Source organism: Achroia grisella, unplaced genomic scaffold (assembly GCF_030625045.1).
Source record: "Achroia grisella isolate CSIRO2021 unplaced genomic scaffold, CSIRO_AGI_Agris_v1 utg109, whole genome shotgun sequence".
Taxonomy (NCBI): Eukaryota; Metazoa; Arthropoda; class Insecta; order Lepidoptera; family Pyralidae; genus Achroia; species Achroia grisella.
Window position 1 is genome coordinate 5156340 of NW_026712573.1, and position 25763 is coordinate 5182102.

Here is a 25763-nt window from a genome sequence, read left to right on the forward strand (position 1 = left end):
ATGGGTGCTTATAAAAACTTATATGTGCTGTTGTTGCTGAGTAATTTTATGCTACTTGTGCATGGTACATATTATAACGAAGGTAAGAGATTCTTGATTTCATAATAATAATAATAATAATAATAATAATGATAATAAGTCTAAACTTTTCACATGATCATATAACTCATCCACGCTTGGCTAAGGCCCGCGTGTTTGAAAGTACCCCTGTAAAAAGCGAGATATATAAAACATATATAAAATAATAATAATAAAAGTACAAGTGTCAAATTTTTGTCGTCCGTTTAAAAAATCATCAATATCATTTCATTTATAGTTGTCATTGTTTAGTGATTTTCACCCGCAACGAAGCTCTACCACCCCATCAAAGGGAGATTTATAAATTATATCGTATCATGCGTAAGTTTTTACAGGAAGATATAGGAAACACTTAACTCTAAATCAACCGAATAATTTCAAGAATTAAATAAAACGTAAAAGAAATAATAATAATAATCTTTATTTGTCTCAAATATTAAACTACAACAATTGCTGTTTATAATAAAATTTAAAAGTAATAATCGAGACAAAACAGTCTAAAACTCAGACTCAGAAGAACGCAGGGGCAGTGAGTCCACCCTCTCTGCTATTCTATTATAGCCTTTATTAGAAACTTATTAATACAATAAAAGATCGACGACTACGATAGCACTTAAGTACTATCTAACACTAAAATACTACTAAAACAGTAAACATAAAAAAATATAATAACTTAACAAAATTTTCATCAATATTATTATTACTACCATAAAGGTGTTTATTAGATTCTATGGAGATTTTGTAAAAAGTTGTGTGCGTAAATACTTTTTTTTGCTACATCAAGCCCACCAATTTCACATGGTACGAATTCAAATTAAGGTAACATTTTTTACTAAATTCTTTATAGTTGTAAGCATATCCTTATAAGCTTAAAAATTCCTGTGGTATACGTGTGTGGAGGTCCGTATAATTATCATTTATTTAGAAAAAAAGACGGCAATTCCCATTTACCATCACTACAGCTGGTATCATTCCAGTTATACAAAAAGGAATATAAAAAACTAAATATTGACTCTCATGAAATTCATAGTGTACCCAGTATTACTCATGTCTAATTGAGTAACGTGAGTCTTCACTTTCTATTCGGTACTTGTAATCAATTTGTTTGCTATACATATATGAAAAACTAGCAGATAAAAATATAATTTATATTACTGCATAATTTACTGTTTTTGATAAGAAATTTGTAATTGGCGAGTGGACACTTGACTCTATGGTTCCGTAGTGTTGCAAGGGAAATATTTATTATTGATGAGTTTAGGATAAAAGGTAACTTATGCTAGTATTCCTGATAAAATCTACATTTATTTCGAACATTTATATTCTGCCATATATAGCTGGCTCATCCGTTATACACCTGAACGGATGCTGCATGTGGGAACTTGTTTGTTCGGGTTACGGCCTCTGATCGAATTATTTTCTTCTGAGAAACATGAATTAGCGAATGCTGGTTGGTTATTATATTGTCTATAATGTAATTTAAAATAAACTTGTACTTGTATAATAATGTACATCTCATTTGAAAAGAATAACTGCTGAGTTTCCTGACATTTGTTCTTAGCTCGAAAGCATTTCGAACTTACCATATATATTTATATTTTTGACTTACTTACACTTGTACCAGTCAACCATAGGTGGTGCAGAGAATAGATGTTGGCGGTGCAAATATAATAAATGATAAATAAAATGCAACAAAATATGAACAGAACGATAAATACAATATATACTAAGGAATACAATCATAAATTATATAAATATATACAAATATTATATTATACTTATATACAAATAACTATACACACACATATATATAAAATTAATATATACTAGATACTAGCCTGACAGTCACAGAACTAAAGAGAGTAGAATAGAAAAAATATTGAAAGAAAGAGAAATGGAAGAGAGCAGTAAAAAGTTACAAATTGAGATAATGTTGCCGTAGTAAACTACCGCTACAAATAATATTTCTTTTAAACGGAAACGTTTAAAAGAAATTTTATTTGTAGCGGTATCAAGAGTTTTGATATCAAGAGGTAAGTAATTCCAAAGTTTGATAGCCTGAACGGCGAAAGAATAGTGGACGAAACCGAATAAATGAGCCGGGATATGAAGTAGAAATTTTCTGGTTGAGCGAATACCGTGATTGGAATGTGATGGAATGGATCATGGAAGTGAAATTTCCTCTTAATATAATTAGGAGAATTTGGATCGTATAGAAAGGAATATACATAGAATACGTCCATGTTCGAATTTTCCGTTTTGTTTCATCTTATATTTGATTGCGGAATCCTAAATTGGCTTGTCTGAAATTGGAGAAGGTTAATACTATGTAAATTTAAACCGATCACTGCAGTAATATGAGTATATAACGACGAGTATATAAATGACGACCTCGGTGGTCTAGCGGTCTAGCACACCGCTATACGTCCGATGGTCGCGGGTTCGATTCCTCGCACGGCACAAACATTTGTATTCATGAGTACGTATGTTTCTATCGGCCTGGGTATTTTCTATGTATAATATATATGTATTTACGAAAAAAAAATATCTATGTATTTGTATCAGTTGTCTAGTACCCATAACACAAGCTTTAGCTAGCTTAACTTGAGTCGAGATTGCGCTGTGTGAATTGTCCTGAGATTATTATTATATAATAATAATTGGTTCAGACAGTGGATACACGTGCCACTTGTGTTTGTATTAAGAAACTGTATTTACCTGGACTGGACTATTTTTATTGGATAACTGGCTGTTGCTCGCGATTTCGTCTGTGTTTCCGTCGTTTTTCGTAAAATAAGTAGCCTATGTCCTTCCTCACAGTGGTTATGATGTGTTTTCCTAACATTTCCCCTCACTGCTCTGCTCCTATTGATCGTAACGTGATGAAAAGTATACTATAACCTGCCAGGAGTATGAAGAATAATTGTACCAAGTTTCGCTAAAATCCGTCGAGTAGTTTTTGTTTCTATAAGGAAACATACAGACAGACAGACAGATAGACAAAAATTTTACTCATTGCATTTTTGACATCAGTATCGATCACTAATCACCCCTTGATAGTTATTTTGGAAATATTAATATTTCATCTACAGATTAGACCTCTCTACAGATTTATTATAAGTATAGATTACGAAATGGTACCTACCTGCGCTAAAGGTATACGTTGGTAGGCAACAGTGGAGTATACTCGGATGAGTATGAGTTTATATTTATATGAATGAAGATATCCGCAGAATACTAGCATCCTGGTACCCTGTCACGACATATGCTGAGCGGAGACCTATGTGATACCAAAATAAACCAATATGAAATTTAAAATTAAAAAATGATTTTTGTCATTGTTATGAATACCAAATAAACTTATTTTCTTTCTGTCTATATCATAGATAGATAGATATTTTTTTAATTTACATTAAAGGCACACATATTTATACAAGGCACTGTAATATAAACAACAAAAATAAATTGTAGATATACAATTACATTGGTAAGTCAATAAAATACAATATAGACACCAAAAAAACGGTGTGAGTAACGTAGTTTCTTCCGGACTAATCTAATGCTGTTGGCCGCAGCTGGCCTTTACAGCTTCACCGGACGTTAGGGGGTGAGTGCAGATGGCACTCCAAACCCACGGCAGGACTTAAGGAGCGGCTGAAGGCCAACTCCTGCCTGACGGATACGACTTTAGTCTGAGGGCACCACTAGGGGTTCCGTCGTAATATCGATCCGTTTGAATTGGACGGAGGATCGATCGGAGGGGAATAACGTAATGTGTGTGTGTGTATCGACCATACGCAAAAAGGCAGCACCTCAGTGTATAGTTTGCAGCATACAGGCTTTGCCCAGAGACATACGCGTTACGACTTACGGTTAGCATATTGTGGGAAAATCAGAAGATATTGTCCACGATGGTTTTCAAGAAGGATGAAATGTGAAGTTGGTCTTATTACACATCAATGGGGGCCCATTGGTGTGTAATAAATAATCTAATTCCCTAATAATTATATTGATTGCTAGTGTTGATCGTTATATATAGACGATATTAAAAATAATAATAATTTTCACCCGCAATGGCAAGTCTATCAGCTCATCAAAGGGAGATATAATAATAATATATATATAAAGAACAATGATAATACAGGTAATAAAACTCTTAAGTAACAGAGGCAACCTTATAGCTTAAAATAATATCTTACAGACAACGGATAATCAAATGACAACAATAAATAAAACATTATTAATTATTGATAAAATAGTCTAATAAAATAGTGGTCCACTGAGTTACATGAAGGTTCTCAGTACTAACAACCCTCAAATATATTTCAAATTAGTCTGTAGTTACAACTAGTTACCTAGTAACTATAAGTACATTACTTACATAATTGTTTAATTGAACGTCATAAGAATTTTTAAATTTTATCAGGTAAGAGATTATTAGTACAACGTTTTCTGTTATCTCTTTAAAATAGTGACAGCTTGCTTTCACAATTGATAAACATAAATAAATACCCGAACATTATGTATGTATGTGTGGGCATCCCTGTCGCATCTATTTCAGCAGCCAAACAGCTGTTTGAAGTAGAGTATGACAGCGAAATTACAGAGCATGGGGTTTATATTAATAATAATAATCTCAGGACAATTCACACAGCGCTCTATCTCAAGTTAAGCTAGCTAAAATTTGTATTATGGGTATATTTTTTTGGTAAATACATATATATACATATTTTACATAGATAACACCCAGATCAGTACAAACAATCATCCTCATTAATACAAATTTTTGTGACGTGCGAAGAATCGAACCCGCGACCAACGGAAGTACGGCGGTGTGGTAAACCGCTAGACCACCGAGGCCGTCATATATATTGCTTCAGGAAATTGAACTTAAACCACTGAACCGATATAGGAAATTCTTTCAAAGCTTGAATGGTACTTTATTATAGAATAACATGATTACTTAAAAAAAGCATTTCATTTTCGAAAATAAGAAATATATATATATGCATATCTGTTGTTTCTAAAGATATATATGATCTATTGTGCTCGTCCTTTTTCAAAGTTCGCTACCTAGTCCCGTAAGGGATATGAATTGAAGGATATTTTTAATGTTACGTTTACATTTAGCTGCTTCCCCTGCCACTCGCGCTGCCGGAAATATTGCCCGGCGACAACTGAGCGAGAGGGCTGAATGTAAACACACGCTGCCAGTCCTTTGACTTGCGCCCGAAAAACCGACAATTGAGGGAGCGCCGGGCAGCGCGAGTAGCAGCGCCATTGGCATGGGAAGTAATGTGTTTACACTCTAGCGATGCTCACCTGCCCACTCGGGCTGATTGTAAATTGGGCTTGAGCGATGATTTTCATCTCCTCAGGATAGAGTGTATACTTTTCAAAGGATATATTTAGTTTATCACAGATTTAAGTACCTGTTGAATTTACAGATAAAACATGTAGATCAAGAAGTACCAACAATTCAGTGATTTGCGTGTGTACTGCGGACTATTGTGATACAATCACAAGGGAGGTGCCTGTAACAGGTCGTTACTTCGCGTATACGTCATCACAGGTATTTTTTTTTAATAGATCTTGCAATTCTTTACTGAGATTTCGCGCTGTCTGAACACTAATGGAAAATAATAACTACCTATATACCAGCTGTGTCCGGTTGCCCGCCTTTTCACCTTAGTGAAATTTATAGCCTAAGTGTTATGATGTATAAGTATTATTGTAAAGTTTCATTAAATCAATTCAGTAGTTTTTGCGTGAAAGAGTAACAAACATCCACCCATCCATCCATAAACACAAACTTTCACTTGTGATGTAACTCGTGTAACGTCGCAGTAAATCAATTCGGTTAGCCTACAGTGAAGAATGGACCATAATAATATTCAGAAAGTGTTGAGGCCGATCTGATATGGTTCATTACCAACAATGTGGCCATTTATAATTCTCATGCCTGAGGAATAAGGTTTCTTGACTCTTTATCCTGTAATTTCACTGCCTTAACCTTACACATTTGAAGTGTAACATAACTTATATACCAATCAACTTGGCGGTTGAAATATATGAGAGAGTTACCCCCGCAACTAACTTTGAACAAAGTGTAACTCGGGAATTTGTCCAAAGTTGAAGTTTGCCAGATATATTAATAGCTATTCTGAATTATGGTCTAATCTTTAATGTGAAGCAGTAAATTTGTAAAGAATAAATAATTAATAAATAGTTATAAAATAATAATGTAATAATTTACTGTTTTATGATGTAATCTTTTAAAAAATATTTTGTGTATGTTTATTAAATTTATATCTGGGCATATAGAAGGCATAGCAACTAGAATTTTATATTTATAACTAGCTATTCGCCCGACTTCGCACGGGTGTACATGTATAATATATATAAACCTTCCTCTTGAATCACTCTATCTATTAAAAAACACCGCTTCAAAATCCGTTGCGTAGTTTTAAAGATTTAAGCAAACATAGGGACAGACAACGACAGCGATTTTGTTTTATACTATGTAATAATGATGATAATGAAGTGTGCATTCGATATCTTCTATTGTTCATGAATTTTCATTGTTTATTGTGAGTCTTTAATTTTGCCAATCATATATATTTTACCCCTACATATTCAAGTCGTAATATAATATGACTGCATGATAGGCAACCCATCAGTTTGTATGTCATTACAAAACGAACGAGACAATTGAAAAGACGCATGTTTTTTTTAAATAACGTAATTGATCGTGAATTATATTGACGTTTGTTATCTCAGCTGTTTGGATATCGATGTAATGCATTTTCACTTATTAACATGTTTTTTCAAATTACGGTGCTGCCAATAACATATTTTGGGGTGTTATTGTTTGTAGGGAATATTGTCACTACCTACCTATATCAATTTATTCTTATTTTAAAGATTATTAATTGGTATCTATTTACTAAAAATATATTACTTATTAAGTTAATATTATAAATGTGAAAGTAACTCTGTCTGTCTATCTGTCTGTATCGCTTTCACGCCAAAACTATGGAACTAATACTCAGATCGTGTATACCCTGAGAAAGGACGTAGTTTATAATGCAAATAAGGGGTTGTAAGGGGTAGAAAAGGGAGACAGAAAGTTATATGGTAGTATCGTCCTTTTTCAAGCCAGAAGCTTGAAACTTATTTTTTAGGCTGTTGATAAAATATAAATAAATATGACATTTCAATGTTTGTAGATATTTATACGGGGGTCAAATAATATAGGGGATGATTTGAAGTAATGTTTGCTAAAAAGCTAATACGATGAAACTTTGTTCTTTTAGTTTTTTTGGTTAGATTATGAAATATTATTTCTTTTTTTGATTAAAGTCATTATTCCACGCAATGAAGGTTACGGGCACAGGTAGTATAACATTATACTATGCATAACTACTATACTAACTGCTATATATTTATATGTGTCCAAGACGTACTGTATAATTATTTGTATTTTTCCCTAGATGCCTAGGGAAAAACACAAATAATTCAGAATCAATTTTCTAACTGGCAGAGGAAAATAATATTATATTTTCCTTCTTCGTTATGTTATTATTCTCATATATTGCTTTATTTGCATGTCATCTATATACTTCACAATTATATCTATTATCCTAAGATTGCCTTGAAAAAATGCTTTATTTATATTTATACAGATGTAGACTTAATATTATAATATACGTTTCTTGTATAATATAATACAAATAAAAGCATTTTCCATATATGTAGCTTATTTAATTCCTTAATTTCTTTACAAATTTTCACTATCACGTATTATATTACAGAAGAGATAATTACTGTAATTGTCTTTTTAAATGTTCCCAATATTACGACATGTACAAAATGATTGATGGCTGATTGAAGTGGAGTCTATAGAATAAAAAGACTATGTGGATACCTCAATTTCAGCGACTAAACAGCTTGCTTTGTATGATGTATTTCAGGTGCAGGGTGAGATAAGGTAGTGAAATTACAGAATTAAAATAAAAACAATTACTTTATTATTTCATGAGGTTGTTGTCATTCAGGGATAGATACAGATGTGAAGTACATATAATAAGTTTCGAATAGAAATCTTGCAAGGGCATTATAATATTTAATGGTGCATATGAAATATATGATGGCTACTATATGTCGCTTATAATGTCGGGTATACTATAGTATTTTTTATTTTATAAGTATTTCTTCACAAATTTGTATATATTTATAATAAAGTCATATTTTCTAGGGTGGACTTAGATTCTCCAAAAGTACGGGTGTATTACAAAAGCACACTGACGGTATGTATTTACGATAATATGAGCGTAAAAGTGATGTAGCTTTTTTGTTAAATGATAGCCTATGTGTGTGATTTTATTAAGATCTGATTAGACGTTAAGTGGTTAAAAGGTAACATATATATATACAACACATACAGAGTGAGACACATTATAAGGATAAACTGGCTTTCCTTGAGAGTCAAAGAAGAAGTGGTATAATTTGTGAAGATATCTGTACGTACTAAAATTATAAAGAAAGAACGAATGATTTCATGGCGAATGTAGACTATGAAAATATTGCACCGATTTGAGAAATTAATTTACTGTTTGCGGTATTCCATAGTGATATAGAATATATATTATGTCAATATAAACAATCTTTATAAATAATGGAATAGAAATAGAAATATTCTTTGTTCAAATATTCTTAGTATTTAAAATTCAAAACTTAGTTTTGAATAGCCATATTTTTTTTATTCTACCACTATTTCGGAACTCAGATTGTTTACAAGAAAAGTAAGTAAAGTTTTGGGTCTTGCTCTTTTAATTAATATTGCTTTAGTAAAATTATACTTATTAATAAGGAAGAGGCATGCACCTATCGACATACAGACCACTACGTACTCATTCTTTGTGCAAACTTGTCTTGTATGTTAGTTTTTATTCTACAGAAACAATATATATATGTGCTGCAGCACAGCAGCAAAATTCTTCAATTTTATAAGAAACTTTTTTTTATTAAGAAAGTGTTTACTAAATATTTTTCTTCTTTTAGAAGTTAATTAAATAAATATACATTTTTTACCTACAGATAAATCCAATCCGACATTGGTACTAGATCCCACGATACAATATCAAAGTATAGAAGGATTTGGTGGAGCAGTCACAGATTCGTTCGGCATAAACTGGCTGGCACTGAACAATGAAACGCTCAAGTCACATCTTATAAAGTAAAAGTCTATTTTTATATTGCAAGTTGTGACATCTGAGATACGTATAATTCTATAGTAGTTCAGATGGCACAATTACACTCGTATGTTCAAATTGTATTAATTCTTATGTACAACTTAATTATGTAACACGACCTATAACTGCAATAAATATTATTATTATTAGATAGACTCTGTATGAAGTCATCTCAGTGAGATGACTTTATACCTCAGTCCTCAGTCTCGTCTATATCTGCCGCCAAGCAACTTGCTTGAATACTAATATCTGTTAAAGAGGGTGAAAAGGCTTTGTAGGATGAGTAGCATGACTTCTTAGTCATTGGGAATGATGATTGGGCATGAGTTGTATCACGAGTGTCGTGATATCCGCAGTGCTGTTCATGTATATTACTAATAGTATTGACTAATCATCACAGAGATATAGAATAATATGATTTTTGAGATTACCTTTGAGGATTTCGTTATAAATTAGGCAATTTTTTTTTTTCGGACTATACTAATGCTATTGGCAGCTGGCCTTTACAGCTTTACTGGACGTTAGGGGGCGAGTGCAGATGGCACTCCAAACCCGCGGAAGGACTTATGGAGTGGCTGAAGGCCAACTCCTGCCTGACGGATACGATTTTAGTCTGAGGGCACCACTAGGGGTTCGAACCTCGCCTCAGGCCGTCGTAATATCGATCCCCGTTTGAATTGGACGGAGGATCGATCGGAGAGGTAGGTATCGAGGTGGTATGGAGGAGTAGCAATAGTGTAAAGCAAAGGGAATTGGGAAGATTTTCATATAAAAGTAAATTGATACGCGCTGAGATCTTGATGATACTTGGAGTCTAATTCTCATGAGTATTAATCGTAGTTTATACCTAGTTTAACGTTTATAATTATTTAAAATATACTCCATTATATTTCCAGTTCATATTTTGGTGCCAATGGTATAGAATACAACATGATACGGACGCCGATCGGTGGCAGCGATTTTTCGACTCATCCATACACATTGCAGGACTCTCCAGAAAACGATTTAAAATTGAGCAACTTCTCACTAGTTGAAGAGGATTATAAATATAAGGTAAAGAATATACGGAAATAAACGACAATAAACGGCGGAGCATACCATAGATTTATTAATTAATGTTTTTTTTTCCGCAACAATTACTATATGTGAGACCATAAATATTCAGTGCGGAAACCTGATAGACCTTCCCTATTGGTAATCAAGTAATTAAAAAAATAATTTACTTATTTCCATACAAAGAATACATACAAACTAAATACATTGTTGATACCAGTCAAGAAATAAATAGAATAATAAAAAATAAATAGCAAGAAAAATATTTTCTATTACTCTTGGTTTTATGCCCAAACGTTTTGTGTACCTATACCGTATCTCTTTAATTGTTTTATGACAAAGAATATAATTTACTCGCTATTTCATAATAAATAAAACATTCATAGAAATGTTTTATTAAAGGTTGCCATCGAAGTTGTATTAATTCAGAATTTTAACCATAACCTATAAAATTTTCTATCAATATAGCGTTAGGTTTAGTTGAACTAATATTTATAGTGTCTAGTGTTCATAGTTCTATTAACAAAGGTTCATTGGAGAGTTAAATTTTGTCTGATATTTTTTTTTCAGATACCCGCGATTAAAGCATGTATCGATGCAGCCACCGCTCCTGTCCACATTGTGGCTTCGTGCTGGTCACCTCCAGTATGGATGAAGCATGTACACAATATAACAGGAACCAGTCGGCTCAAGAAAGAATATACACAGCCCTATGCCGATTATCATTTGAAGTTAGTGCTGCCTCTGTATGCTTATTTAATTTATCGATATTGTACAGTTCAAAGTATTTGGAGTGTAACAACAGGTAACGTTATCAAAACGTGGTTTTATTGCACAAACTATAAAAAATTCTGGATAATCTTTCGACATGTATGCATACAAATGCATTTTTACTACTCTGTCTTACGAAGTAGTATTTTTTTCATAACCGATTACTGCTGAATATCTTGAAACTATTTGAGCCCTGAGACCCTGCAATATTTCTGAGGTCGTCACTCGACCTTGTAGGGGTCGTGATCGTCTTAGACGACAGTTGCCCCTAGAACTTTTCTTATCTATAAGTTATCAGTTAAAGGAGCATACTCATTAATCGTAACCTCAGCTAGTTAATCACATATTCCGGGAATTCCTTACGACTTGTTAAAGTACTTCATCTATTTAGTCACATAATCTGGGGTTTCCTTAGAACTTGTTACAGTACAAAGACTGTATTCTAAAACCATTCACATTCAACAGTCATTTGATTATCTGGGCCATGTACCACTTTGTTATACTTGATTTTGGATATAAGTGGAAGTTCTTAATTCGGATTCAGCGAAACTTTGAGAACATTTCTCTCCAGAGATTTCTCATCCATTTACGTATATTCATATGAATTCAATTTGTGTTCTAGATTTCTGGATAGTTATGCCAAGGAGAACATATCAATTTGGGCTCTGACCACTTCAAATGAACCGCTCAGTGGAATCATGTCATTGGGCTCAGTGAACAGACTCGGCTGGACCACAAGGGGCATGGTAAGTTAATATTGTTACGGAGGATGAATAACGTGTGTCAATTTATTCTTTCTAAGTGCAATTATTTTAAGCTTAAATAGGAAATATAGATACAGAATTGCCCTAATTTATATTATTTTACGTTAGGAATCAGGCATAAATGAAAGAAATATTTGTATTGGTAAAATATTCGGTAAAACTGGCATAGTTAAACGATGTGAATAATTTGAACTACCTAGTTTACTTAACTTAGTTTTAACTCAACTTGGTACAACTAATAGTTTGAAGAGAAATGACATTTGTTCTACAGACTTCAAGTCTGTATATTGCATGGCATAGCATGACATGGCATTGTGTGAATTATCCTGAGATATTATTAATAGTATTTATTATTAATCTGATTTATACCATTAATTACCTATACCATATATTTATGTTTTTTATCAGTCGCTTTGTACTTACCTATAGCCTAAACTTTGTTTAGTTTCAGAGTAGGCGGTGTGGTTTTCTTTTAATCATAAATATTAAAATTTCAGGGTCTGTGGATAGCCAACAACTTGGGACCCACGATAAGGAATTCGGCTTATAAAAATATTACTATTCTTGCCGGCGATGATCAGCGCTTTTCTATAGTAATGTGGTACAATGTGGTAAGTATATAGTCAAATATTAAGAAATTAATTGTCATTATCCTGTATGACGCCCTCAGTAGTCTAGCGGTTTAGTATACCGCTTCCTCACACGATGTAAAAATTTGGATCCATGAGTATGATTACTTACATTGGTCGGGGTGATTTCTATGTATATTATGTATGTATTTATAGAAAAAATGTCTAGTAGCCATAACATAAGCTCTGATTAGCTTGGGACTAGACGGCGCTGTGTGAATTGTTCAGGAATATGATGAAAGTTATTTCGAAATTACTCTTTCCTTTTAAATCTAATGGAGTTTGTTTGCAATTTAATGTCTTTACAGATTTACCAATCATCATGTGGAACATATAATACATATGTTTAGGATAAAAAAGGAGATGAAATGGGAGCCTATATTTTATACCGTCACATGGATAAATTGAAAATAGTGAGTTGGATGAGGCTAGGAATGTTTTTTTAATGTATGTATTTATATCTAGGTAATTGAAGAGGTTCCTGAAGCTGACAAATACATCGATGGTATAGCGGTGCACTTCTACTTTGACGATTTAACACCACCTGAACAACTTACCAGGGCGATAGAGGGACATCCTGGAAAATATGTAATCGCTACCGAAGCCTGCACTGGTGATATGATCTTATAATTAATTAAACATACTATATATATTAATATTTATTTCCATGAAATATTAACTAAAAATCCGGTACGAAGGACCATAAAAATTTAAAGATTCCTTTCTACATCTTTTGTTTAATGAATAAATTACTCTGAAACATTCAATCCTTAGGGAGTATAATGTCACAAAATTAACATACATTGTGTATATATGTATGTTTGTATAGTTCAAAAATTGTACTTTGGCGTTGTACATTGAAAATTTGCTTGTATATTATTGCAGCAATTATTATTGTGTATTTTCTAATAATTATTATGTATCTTTTCCTTATCTTTAAATTGCTTTAATAATGCAATTAAAGTATATTATATCTATCGCAATATTTAATTATTATTTTTATGCAGCTGGTATGACAAACAAGCTGACGACTTATTTTTTACTTGTATACTACAGTATAATATAAACAACATAACGGACATAATATCGTCACGGCATGGTACCTACTCCTCATGCACTCCCATTCATAACACATTAGGAGCGGGGCAGATATTTGTACCCGTTCCGAGGATTGCCACTTGTAAGCGGGGAAGGTATTAAGTACCCGCTTAAGATAAGTAATTGTAAGTGTCACAAGGAAAAAAAAATATATTTATTAATACGGGTACAAATACCTCCCCCGCTCATAATGTGTTAAGGACTAAATCACCACACCTACGTACTCTCTAATTTCACTGGTATCTACTCCTTCAAACAGAACGCATGATGCTTTATGGTAGAAATAGACAAAATAGAAGTGTCTAAGGTTTTTTATAATCTATTTCTAAAATACCTACTTACAATTTAATTCCAGGTGTTACCTCAGATCAGCCCGTTCTTCTGGGGTCGTGGGACAGAGCTAAGAAGTACATCAATAGTATTCTAGAGGTATATTTTTTTCTAAAAATATCTTAGTGTAAATACATTTATTTTCAAATATATATTATGTTTTCGATCGCTTTTTTCTGTTAACTCGGAACTTTTTCTATTAGAATTTAATAATTTTTAAATTGGTACTTCCGATTTGGTCTCATGTGAATTTTATCTATTCTAAGTCTGACCAGTAATTATAAAATTATTCTTAGTGATGGGAATAAAGTTGGTTATTTCGTATCTGTTTCATTCGTGACGTGTTGTGTGTTTGTCTGTTTATCTGTTTGTACCTTTTCAAGAATAAACGGCTGAACGGCTGTTAATACAATTTGACATGAAGATAGACTGTACTACGAGGACAGCTATATTTTGTTTCAAAAAGTAATCTGCATTAGGCTGATATTGGGGATGAAAATTTGTTATCTTTTTTTATTAAGTGGTTTGGGCTACTTCTCGGTATTTTGCACTTGTAACAATGCGACCTGCATTGATCTATCATTCTCGCCATTTTTTTTATAGTTCGCTGCCTAGACTCGTCAGGGACAAGAATTGAAGAATATTCTTAGAAGCGATGATTTTTAACTGCGCAGGACAGTGTGTTAATTCGTGGGTAACGCTATGTAATTTCACAAATTTACTCTTACAGGATCTCAATTACAACGTAGTAGGCTGGATTGACTGGAACATGGCTCTGAATGAACAAGGTGGTCCAACATATGTGAGCAACTTCATAGATGCTCCCATCATTGTATTCCCAGATAAAGGGGAATTCGTCAAACAGCCTATGTTCTACGCCATGGGTCATTTCTCCAAGTTCGTACCAAGAGGCTCTAAGAGAATTAATGTTAAAGCCACCTATCCTGATTCAACTCCTTTGGCTAATATCGCATTTCTTACCCCAAGAAATACTATTGTCGTCGTGCTGCATAATGAGTTAGTATAACTTTTTTTATAAATTTTGTTCTGAATTACATTTTTAAGATTTTTGTGTGCATCAAAATACCAAATAGCAAAGTGTACGTAAGTTGACCTTGAGTAACTAAATAATCAGTCATAGTTATCAGAGCAGACCAGTCCCTAAAAGCCGCACCCGTTCCCGAGTATAACGAGTGAGTCAGCCATCACTGCATTCAACTTTCTTAAATGTTAATATAGAAAACACCCAGACCGATACAAACAATCATACTCGTGAATATAAATGTTGGTGCAGTGTTAGAAATCAAACCCGTGACCATCGTAAGTAAGGCGGTGTGCTAAACCGCTAAACCACCAAGGCCGTCATATGAGGATGACATAATTATATATATTCCATATTTATTTAAATACTGTTTTTGTTTCAGAGTAAATCAAGCTAGAGCTGTTAGAATCCAACTGGGCCAACTAGATGCACTAGTGTATGTTGAAGCTCAGTCTATTGTCACTGTAGAGTTTCCTTATTCTCAGTAATTTTATATAATCAAGAAATTTTCCGGTTGTGAAAATGTGAATGGTGACGGAAAATAAATGTAATTGTAATGTGGAAGCGTTGTGGAGTTTTTATTGTAAATCTTTTTATGAAACTATTTCATATTATTATTAGTTTTTTTTTATATTTATTTAACAAAAAATACGATCTTTACAATGTATGTAGAACTATTGTTGCACATTTATATGAATAAATAGTCATATTATATAAATAAATAGTCTTATGATTTTATCACAAAATAAAGTTGTTCTGTGGATTCCATACTTACAGCGAGTTTAGAAAATAATAAAACTTATACAACTGTAATTTTTAAGTCTTGTATCTATGATGTCCTTGTTTTAGATGTATACTGTTTTCTTATGAATCATACAAAAATATAGATAGAGTAAAATAATCCTTACTAATATAATACCTACTATCCGTCAATACATAGGGTATTGACGGATAGTAGGTATTATTTCACGCAAAAACTACTTAAACAGATTTTGATGAAACTTTAAGTTACTTAGTAATACATCAGAATAACACATAGGCTATAATTTGAACAGATTTTATGTAAATTGGATCAACTATAATGATACTTGTCTTACAAAAAACAATATATATCTTTTATGTGTAAGTTATTATTGCCAAAATAGTAAAACATAAATACGATAAGAATGTATATTTTATTTTTAATGCACAACATAAAAAAAAATATCTACTTTAAATACCACAAACCAAATGTTTGTGGTATTTAAAGTAGATATTTTTTTTTCACACTACAGTTATATTTATGGATATTGTGTGTATTTTTTTGTTAACAGTATGGACTATATGCATATAAATATAGTCGCTTATGTATGTATGTTTAATCAAATTCAAAACTATCGTTTGTTTTATATTTGAATTTTAATTTTGATCACGCCCATATGTACTCTGTTTGCTTAATGGTAGAAATTATAAATATTGTATATTTGTGCATCGAAGTTTTAATAAATAAATATTTGTATAATATATCGTGTTTTTAGTGTAGCTGCTATTAAACCCATGTTAATTTGGATCTCCTAAACCAATCTATTAGATTGGCAGTGAAGAATTTTCACATGGAAACAGTGCTTGCTTCTATTGATAACTAGCCTCGATCTTTAAAGAACTATGTTGCAGCAAGTGGAGATCATTTCGATTAAGCTTTATATATTTTAATGTTTTATATTAATGTTTATACTAACACATAACAGTAATGCAATAGAAAAATAAAGAATTTTCCTTGTAGCAATATTTATAGCAAGACCATGTAGTTATAATTTTTGCATTACTAACAATATACATCTGAATATCTATCCTCATATAGGTACTAAAGCGTTTATAATACCTATTAGTGGGCTAATCATAAAATACTTTGTCTTAATTCATAAACATTACACAATATTGATCATGGATCTCTCAAAGCTACTCTGTCTGTGTGTTACACCTTAACGGCTACAGCAGAACCAATTTTGATGAATTTGTTATTGTTTTCCTAAATCCCAATTACATTGGGATTTAGGAAAATAAAATAGGCAAATTGAAATACTAATCACGATCCGCACTAATGTTTTTTTTTATTGATATATTGATAATGCCAGCCCCATAGTATCTTGTTACTAATCTTATCTACTACTGTACAATGAAAATAAAAATTTTGTTGGCGATGATACAGGATCAGACAATATACCGTGGTACATACCAGGGATGATATGGATATGAAATTTCGGAAACGGATAGGTTTCGGATATAGGAATGTTTATTATACCAGATACGGATACGGATGCGGATATGAAATTATTTCGGATTATCCGTTAGTTTCGGAAAATTTAAAAAAAAATTTAAGAAAATTTGGATATTAATTTTTTAAGGAATTTCAAAAATAAAATACAAATGGTTACATAACGTGTCTCAATTAGGCTCCGCCCCTATCCGATATTATCCGACACATTTATTACGGATTCGGTTACGGTTACGGATATATTTTCATATCGGATATCCATTAGTTTCGGTTACGGTTACGAGGAGCTCCGTCGTTGGTATGTAATATCACTGGTACATACCAACATCAAGCCGATTCAGTCCAAATTTTTTTACATACAATTTAATGTTATTATTATTTATTACTAATATAATAAAATTAGAAGTTTGTGAGTATGTGTCTATTGATGGATAATTGTTACTATTTCACGAAAAACTCAACGGATTTTGCTGAAACTTTATAGTAATATAGCTTATACGACAGAATATTACATAGGCTATAAATTTCATGCGGTTAAAACCGCGGGTACAGTTAATCTATACATAACTAAACAAAACTATTATAGAACTAAAATATTATCTTACTTAGCTATCATCATCTCATCCTACGACCGAAACACAAGTTAGAAAATAAGCTGCTGGGCGGCAGATAGGAGGCGGATAGGAGGTACCCACGGAGGCGACTTTTTACAACGACTACCTCTAATCGCAATAATCACTATTCAAATTCCAAAACAAGTTAACGAAATTTATAACTTTCGATGTTTATTTGTTCATTTTGACCAATTTAAAAAAGAAAAGTTATCTATACATCTTATACATATAAATAAAATTGAAGTGTCTGTTTGTAATATTGAAATAACCGTTCTTTACTACATGCATATGAATATAAATACGGTATATACACCAAAATAACATTTCTTCCAAATTTTGTCTGTGTGTCTGTCTGTTTGATTCGGATAATCTCTGAAATGACTGGACCGATTTTGACGGGACTTTTTTAGGCAGGTAGCTGATGTAATAAGGAGTAACTGAGGCTACTTTCATTTTAGAAAAAATCTTTATTTTAGCGTACATGTACAGGGTAGGATACTCTATTATAAATTCTGACTGAGTATAGATGGTTATCATGCAATAAATGATACACAGTTAATTGATGTCCTATTATTCACAAAAGCAAATGACGTCAATACCATCTGTTTTCTAGGTGTGCTGTGTGACCTTGTGATTTATTTCCTCAAAACGTGAGTGCACACATATGTAATATTATATATATTTTTATGGCCGATAATGGAATGGTGCACCCTCTTGTGGTAGTGGTATACGTGGAGGGACAACAGAAGATTATAAAATGAGCATGAAATTTGGTCAGTTAGCTAGTGTAGGAAACTTCTTGATAGATTTTTATTTTTTTTAACCTTGGACAATTAACACAGCGCCATCTAGTCCCACGGTAAGCAGAGCTTATGTTATAGGTACTATACAACTGTTATAAATAATTAGATTTTTTTTATAAATATATACATAGAAAAGACCCAGACCGATACAAACAATCATATTCATGAATACAAATGATTGTGTAGTGCGAGAAATCGAACCTGCGACAATCGGAAGTAAAACGGTATGCTAAACCCCTAGACCACCGAGGCCTTCAAAGTGACACGTAACTACAAGAACTTTTTATATATTTTACCTTCAGATAGTATTGCCATCATTACCAACGAAAATGTAATAAATAATAATGATGTAAGGCATAATTATCTATTTATTACATTTTCGTTAGTAATTATGGGGATATATAATAAAATTGAATATAAAAAGTCAGTAAAAATCACTATAAAATTTATTATAATTTTGTTTTATTTTTAATGTCCCATGGACAATGGTTATGACGGAAGGACTGTATTATACTGGTTTAAAATAAGACATGTTTCTAGGTAAAATATGCATATTCAGGTCGCTAGCAAAAAAATAAAGACAAGGAATATGGCATTAGGAAAACAATCGGAATATAAAAACAGAACGACAAAATAATCAATTCAAAAATATATAAAAAACTATAAACTATCGACATGGTTACCTTCGGCAACAATGGTTATTAATGTATATACATATTTATATTCATAAATAAATCACAAAAAAGTATAATGTTTGTTTCATGTCAGTATAGGCCATGTACTGAATTGATAGGATATTAAAATATTTTTTTAAATTCTAATTAAACGAAATAGATGAGGGAAAATGTTAGGATACTTGATACGTACGATGAATTTATCAAAATTAGTATAGAGTGAAAAATAGAAGAAAAGAGGGGGAGAGGGATTTTCCATGATTTTCCATCATGCTCGTTAAATGCTGTGAAGACCAAGCACATATACAAGTAAATTAAAGACAAAATTGGAGTAGTGTTGTAACAAAATTTAAAGAGCGTGATGGAAGATTGTGGGAAGTGCCAAGAGCACCACCGACAGGAGCGCGGCTCTTATATTATAAATGGATATATATAAGTGTTGTACATATTTATTTATATTAACTAATTTTTTTTCACATTATTTATTAATTATAATTGTTTATGGTCAATGCGGTAGTACCTTATAGTGGAATATTTAACAATGTTTATTTGTAAATCCAACGTGGGGAGCCTACCGCCAACTCCCGAATGTCTTTTGTTTGCTCGGTGTTCTCATCATTAGAGGGTCAGTTAGAAGTATAAATGCAGGATGCAGTTTTTTTATAGTATATGTATGATACTTCCGCCTGCGTTAACGGTCACACTGGCGGAACTCTACTGTAAGTTAATGGATTGACGATGAAGTCAGGTCGTAGATAGATAGACAATTAAATTCTTTCTTCATCAATAGGCCACTAATTTTAATTTGTAATGTCTATTTTCTTATTATGTTTAATACAATTAGCATAGGTATAACACAATATTTATTAGTAATTCTCTCTTCTATTTAAATAGTTATTATTCAATCATTTATAGTATATATAACAACCGGGGAAAACAAAATTCGTTTATTAATCACAGAGCTCTATAGGTATTTGTATTTCTATGTTGGAACACAAACGGGTGAGTAGCTATAATAACACCTTAGATCTGTATACAGAATTGTTAAATGTCACTTGTGATCAAAAGTCTACTCAGCCGTTGGTGACCATAGATTTAACAAATACACCCAGCTCAAATAGTTGTACTAGTCAATTTAATAGTGTCAATAAATTAAAAAAATATATAAAAATAAACAAATTTATTAAAAAGTCAGAAAAATTAGTGAGAACTCATACTAAATGTTTAAAATCTATAAATATTAGAAGACAAAAACTAGACCTGTTACAAGAACTTCAAAATTGTAAAACAAATTTACATGATGAAGATTTGGAACAAAATAAATTAAAGAGTAAAATTCAAGAGTTAGAATCTTTATTATATAATTTAACAAATAAATATGAGTGTGCTCAACATGAAATTAATAACTATAGTAAATCACTGGATAAATTAATAGAGTTGGGAAATTACAACATGGAGCGGTTCACCTCATTGACAGAGAAATGTTGTTGTGAGACACCTGAATCTCCTAAATCTTGTCAATATAGCCCTAATGGAAATAACAATAAGTCAATCACATCAGTCTTGACTGAGTCAATCACTCCTTGTTCAAATTTACTCAATTCTAACTTGTCTTTAAAAATTGATAATTGTAATGTTGCACCAGTACGAAGGACAATTATTTATTCAGATGAATATGGTAAGGGTTTGGGCCGTTCATTATCAGAAAGTTTATCTCAACATGTTATAAATAATTGTCTACCTGGTGCTTCATTGCCTAATATTTTAAATAAGGTGGTTAATGGTAGGTATGATAAGTTAACCACATTAGTCATTGCTTTAGGCAACTGTTTATATGTAAAAAAAAAGTCATGTCATTAAACTTGTAAACTCTTTGCTTAATATTGCTGAGCTGGGCATAGGTAAAATAATTTTATGTGCATTTCCTTACTGTCGTTCTCTGACTATTGAACAAAATAAGTTCATATATTATATTAATAATTTAATTTATAATATGACTTGTCGTCATAATGACTTTTTATTTTTTGATAGTAACAAATTTGTTACAAACTTTTGTATGACTGGAGATAGATTTTATCTGCCTAAAAAACAAATAAGAAATATAGCTAGTTTACTAGCTTATAATATAAATGACCCCATTATAAGTAATATAATGGGTTGCACTAATCCAATTAGTAGTACTTATACTAATGCTAATACTAAACATACTGAACATATTGACATAAATATGGATTCTAGCAAGAATCATTTTATTTACAATAATTTAAATATGACTGCAGATTTAAACTGCTGAAAAAGACAAAGGGAAAGCTATCAGAATTGAAAATTGTTCACCAGAACATACAAAGTTTTCTCGGCTGTGAATTAATTATTCAATTGTTTTCAGAAAAAAATAATATAGATGTTCTATGTTTAACTGAACATTGGCTCAAAGTGAGCAATATGATGTTAAGCTTAAACAATTATAATATTGTCAGCTGCTTTAATAGAAAAATAGTAAATAGAGGAGGTTCCATGATATTGGTGAAAAATAATATAAAAGTAAAAGAACGTAGTGATATTGGCAATCTTTCCGTTGAGTGTTGTATTGAAATTTCCTGTGTGGAACTAGAAAATTATATAGTTATGTGTGTATATAGACCTCCAAATAGTGATTATAATTTATTTGAAGAGGTAATGGAGGATATTTTAAAGAGAGTATTTAATATTAACAAAAAAATTATAGTGTGTGGTGATTTCAATGTTGACATTTTATCACATAACACCACAAAAACTAAATTAATGAGTTTATTTCAATCTTTTGACTTGAGTAATGTCTTCCACGAACCCACTCGTATCACAGCCACGTCTGCTACTTGTTTGGATAACATATTTAGCAACAGTGAATATTTAGATAAAATAATAATAAACAACCTTCCTTCTGATCACTGTGGTCAATTAGTAATTTTTCCAAATCACGTAAACAAAATTAGGAAAATTAATTTATTAAAAAGAGACTTGACTGGTTATAAGATAAATAAATTTAAAATATCAGTTCGTAGTAAATTAGATTTTTGTCCTCAATCTGATGAACCTAACAAATTTTATACAGATTTCTTCAATATTGTTTCTTACGAATATAATAAGGCTTTTAACAAAAAAACTATCAGTATTAGTAAGAAACAAAAATTTTCAGAATGGGCTACAAAGGGAATTCTTAAAAGTAGAAATATATTATTTGATTTATATGATCAAAAAAAATACCGTTTCGATAGTACATTCGTAAATTATGTAAAAAGATACTCAAAAACTTTTAAAAAGGTATGTAATGTAGCAAAGTCTAATTATCTAAATAAAAAAATTAAAGAATCCAAGGATAAGATTAGGACAGTGTGGAATATTATTAATAAAGAAACTGGCAAAGTTAAAAGTCCATATAATGATTTTACGTTAAATTATAATGATAAACTAGTAACGTCCACAAAAGAAATAGTCAATATTTTTGAAAAATTTTTCGCTAGTATTCCAACTGATATTACGTCCTCTTTGGACTCTTCTCCAAGTAGGTACAGCTAAATCATTCCTTATTGACAATGTTGCTTCGTGTCCGGTTACATTTAAATTTACATTTATTGACATTGCTACAATTACGAAAACATTTAAACAATTAAATTTAAAAAATACTGAAGACCATTGGGGCATGTCTGTTAAAGTTATTAACACCGCTATAGATGTTATTGCTCCATATTTAGTAACTATCTTCAATAAATGTATTTTTGACGGTGTTTTTCCCAATTTAATGAAACATAGCAAAATAACTCCACTTTTTAAGTTAGGGGTAGTTTTTTAGTTAGTTAAAACTGAAGTAGGTAATTATAGGCCCATTTCTATCTTACCAGTACTAAGTAAACTGTTTGAAAAAATTATGCTCAATCAGATGCTTCAACACTTTAAAATAAATAGACTGCTTCACAGTCGGCAATTTGGTTTCACAGCCGGTAAATCAACTACTGACGCTGGTGTAGCTTTAATGAAACACATTTTTGACTGTTGGGAGAGGTCTCAGGATGCTATCGGTGTATTCTGTGACCTCTCAAAAGCATTTGATTGCGTTGATCATGAAACACTCTTACTCAAATTAGAACATTACGGTATTAGATATGAAGCACTATGCATGATGAAATCCTATCTAAATAATAGAATGCAAGTTGTTGAAATAAATGGTGTAAAGTTTGAGGGAACTAGTATTAAAATGGGTGTTCCTCAGGGCTCTATTCTAGGTCCTTTCTTATTTTTAGTTTACATAAACGGTCTTCCTTATATGGTAGAAAAGATAGCTGACATAGTTCTGTTTGCTGATGATACTTTATTAGTATTCAAAGTCAATCGACATATTGATGATATGGACGAAGTAAACGGTTCTCTCTCTTATGTTTTAAAATGGTTTACGGCAAATAATATGCTACTAAATGCAAATAAAACTAAATGTATCAAATTTACTCTCCCCAATGTAAGGCCGGTAGATTCAAAAATCGTATTGGACAATAAATCTATTAATTTTGTTGACGATACTGTATTTCTAGGTATCACATTAGATTCCAAGTTGCAATGGGGTGCTCATATTACTAAATTGGCGAGTCGACTTAGTTCTGCCGCTTATGCGGTAAGAAGAATTAGACAATTAACAGACGTGGCAACGGCTAAACTTGTCTATTTTAGCTATTTCCATAGCATTATGTCGTATGGTATTTTGTTATGGGGCAAAGCAGCTGATATAAATACAATATTTACTTTACAAAAGAGGGCCATTCGCTCCATTTATGGTATGGGTTCCAGGGAGTCATTGCGAGAGTGTTTTAAGGAATCAAATATCCTCACCGTTGCTTCTCAATACATTTATGAAAATATCATCTATGCCAGAAGGAATATAGACAGTTTCAAAAGAGTTAGTGATTGCACTAATAAAAGCTTACGTAACAATAACAAACTGATTTTACCTAAATGTCGTTTGGCTAAAGTTAGTAATTCGTTTTATGGCAATTGCGTAAGGTTTTACAATAAAATACCAGAGTCTGTTATAAATCTGCCAGAAAAAAGATTTAAATGTCAAATAAAACAGTTCCTTTGCAAAAAAGCTTACTATAAAATTGAAGAATTCGTTAACGATAATAATGTTTTTATAGAAAAACTTTAAATCTATAGCACTGACAATATTATCTGATTACATTAATAATGAGTGCGTAGCGACTTCTATGTTGATTATCGCATGCCTCTTACTTGTTATACTGTAATTATTTATATAAAAAAAAACATCTATTAAAAAGAGCAACACACAAGTTTCTTGCTCATTCTTCTTGTGATGAATCTGCATTCCGAATGAGTGGTAGAATCAAAATATGACTATTCAAAAGTGCTTGTAATGAGTTTATTTGAATAAAGATTATTTCTATTTCTATTTCTATTTCTATCATAATAAGTAATTAATTTGACGGCGTCATAGAATGTATTGGTATACTAGCCGATTTTCAACCCTAGAGGTCCTACGATCAAATCTAATCGACAAAAATAAACTATTTAAACTGAGTTTATAGGGGAGAAGATTGTAATACGAACAAGTATCTTATTGTTAATAAAAAATTAAATTACATCTTGATCGCCTTGATGTATGATCTTGGTCTTTTACAGTGCGTTTTTCCAAAAAAATTATGCCGAAATTGTATAGTCTTCCTGCATACCATTTCTGGTATATCCGAACCGATACGATATTGAAACCTTGAAGAAAATATGTTATTTTTTTTAAAAGGCTACCAACTCCCATGGTGCATATGTGCTGGAATTAATTTTTGCTATGCCTTAATAATAATTCAGAAAAATTCACACAGCGCCATCTATTCCCAAGTTAAGCAGAGCTTATATCATTGCAACTGGCATAAATACATTTTTTTAAATATATATAGGAAACACCCAAACTGATATTTTTGATTCATGAGTTAATCATGCTTTCAAATGTTTGTACCGTGCGAGGAATGAAATCCTCGACCATCGGAAGTCAAATTAAAAAATCATTTATTCATGTAGGGCATTTTAGTCGCTTATGAACGTCGAACTTTGAATGGAGAAGAAATGGCAAGAAATTCGATTGAATTTCTTTTTTTTTAATGCCAGTTTATTTATATAGATGTCTATGTCTAACATTAAATAAAATCAACTATTCTTAACTAGCCTAGAGACTAAAGAATAAGTACACTAATTTTATTGTGACTTTTTTGTTATTAAAGCTGCTTACCATCCGGTACATTATACATCCTTTGATTTTAACAGCTGTCTAAATAATCTATACGCCAGCAGGTTGATATACAGTAATATAAATTGGAGAACTTCAATTTTAACAATTCTTGTAGTTTCGTTCCGCGATGCAAA

General features: G+C 31.7%; 1 protein-coding gene across 1 annotated transcript; it reads left to right on the forward strand.

Moving 5' to 3' along the window:
* LOC131844239 (lysosomal acid glucosylceramidase-like) lies at window positions 1-15507 on the forward strand. The gene is made up of 12 exons (XM_059193069.1): window positions 1-82; window positions 5526-5650; window positions 8336-8387; window positions 9178-9316; window positions 10229-10385; window positions 10956-11116; window positions 11779-11902; window positions 12418-12531; window positions 13015-13162; window positions 14003-14076; window positions 14708-14994; window positions 15402-15507. The coding sequence occupies exons 1-12, from the start codon at window positions 1-3 to the stop codon at window positions 15505-15507; spliced, it is 1569 nt and encodes a 522-aa protein (XP_059049052.1).
* Window positions 15508-25763: the final 10256 nt, after the last annotated feature.

Coding starts and splice junctions, on each gene's coding strand:
- LOC131844239 (XM_059193069.1), top strand. CDS start 1: ATGGGTGCTTATAAAAACTTATATGTGCTGTTGTTGCTGAGTAATTTT. Junction 83..5,525: donor TGGTACATATTATAACGAAG/GTAAGAGATTCT, acceptor TTGAATTTACAG/ATAAAACATGTAGATCAAGA. Junction 11,117..11,778: donor TATGCCGATTATCATTTGAA/GTTAGTGCTGCC, acceptor TTTGTGTTCTAG/ATTTCTGGATAGTTATGCCA.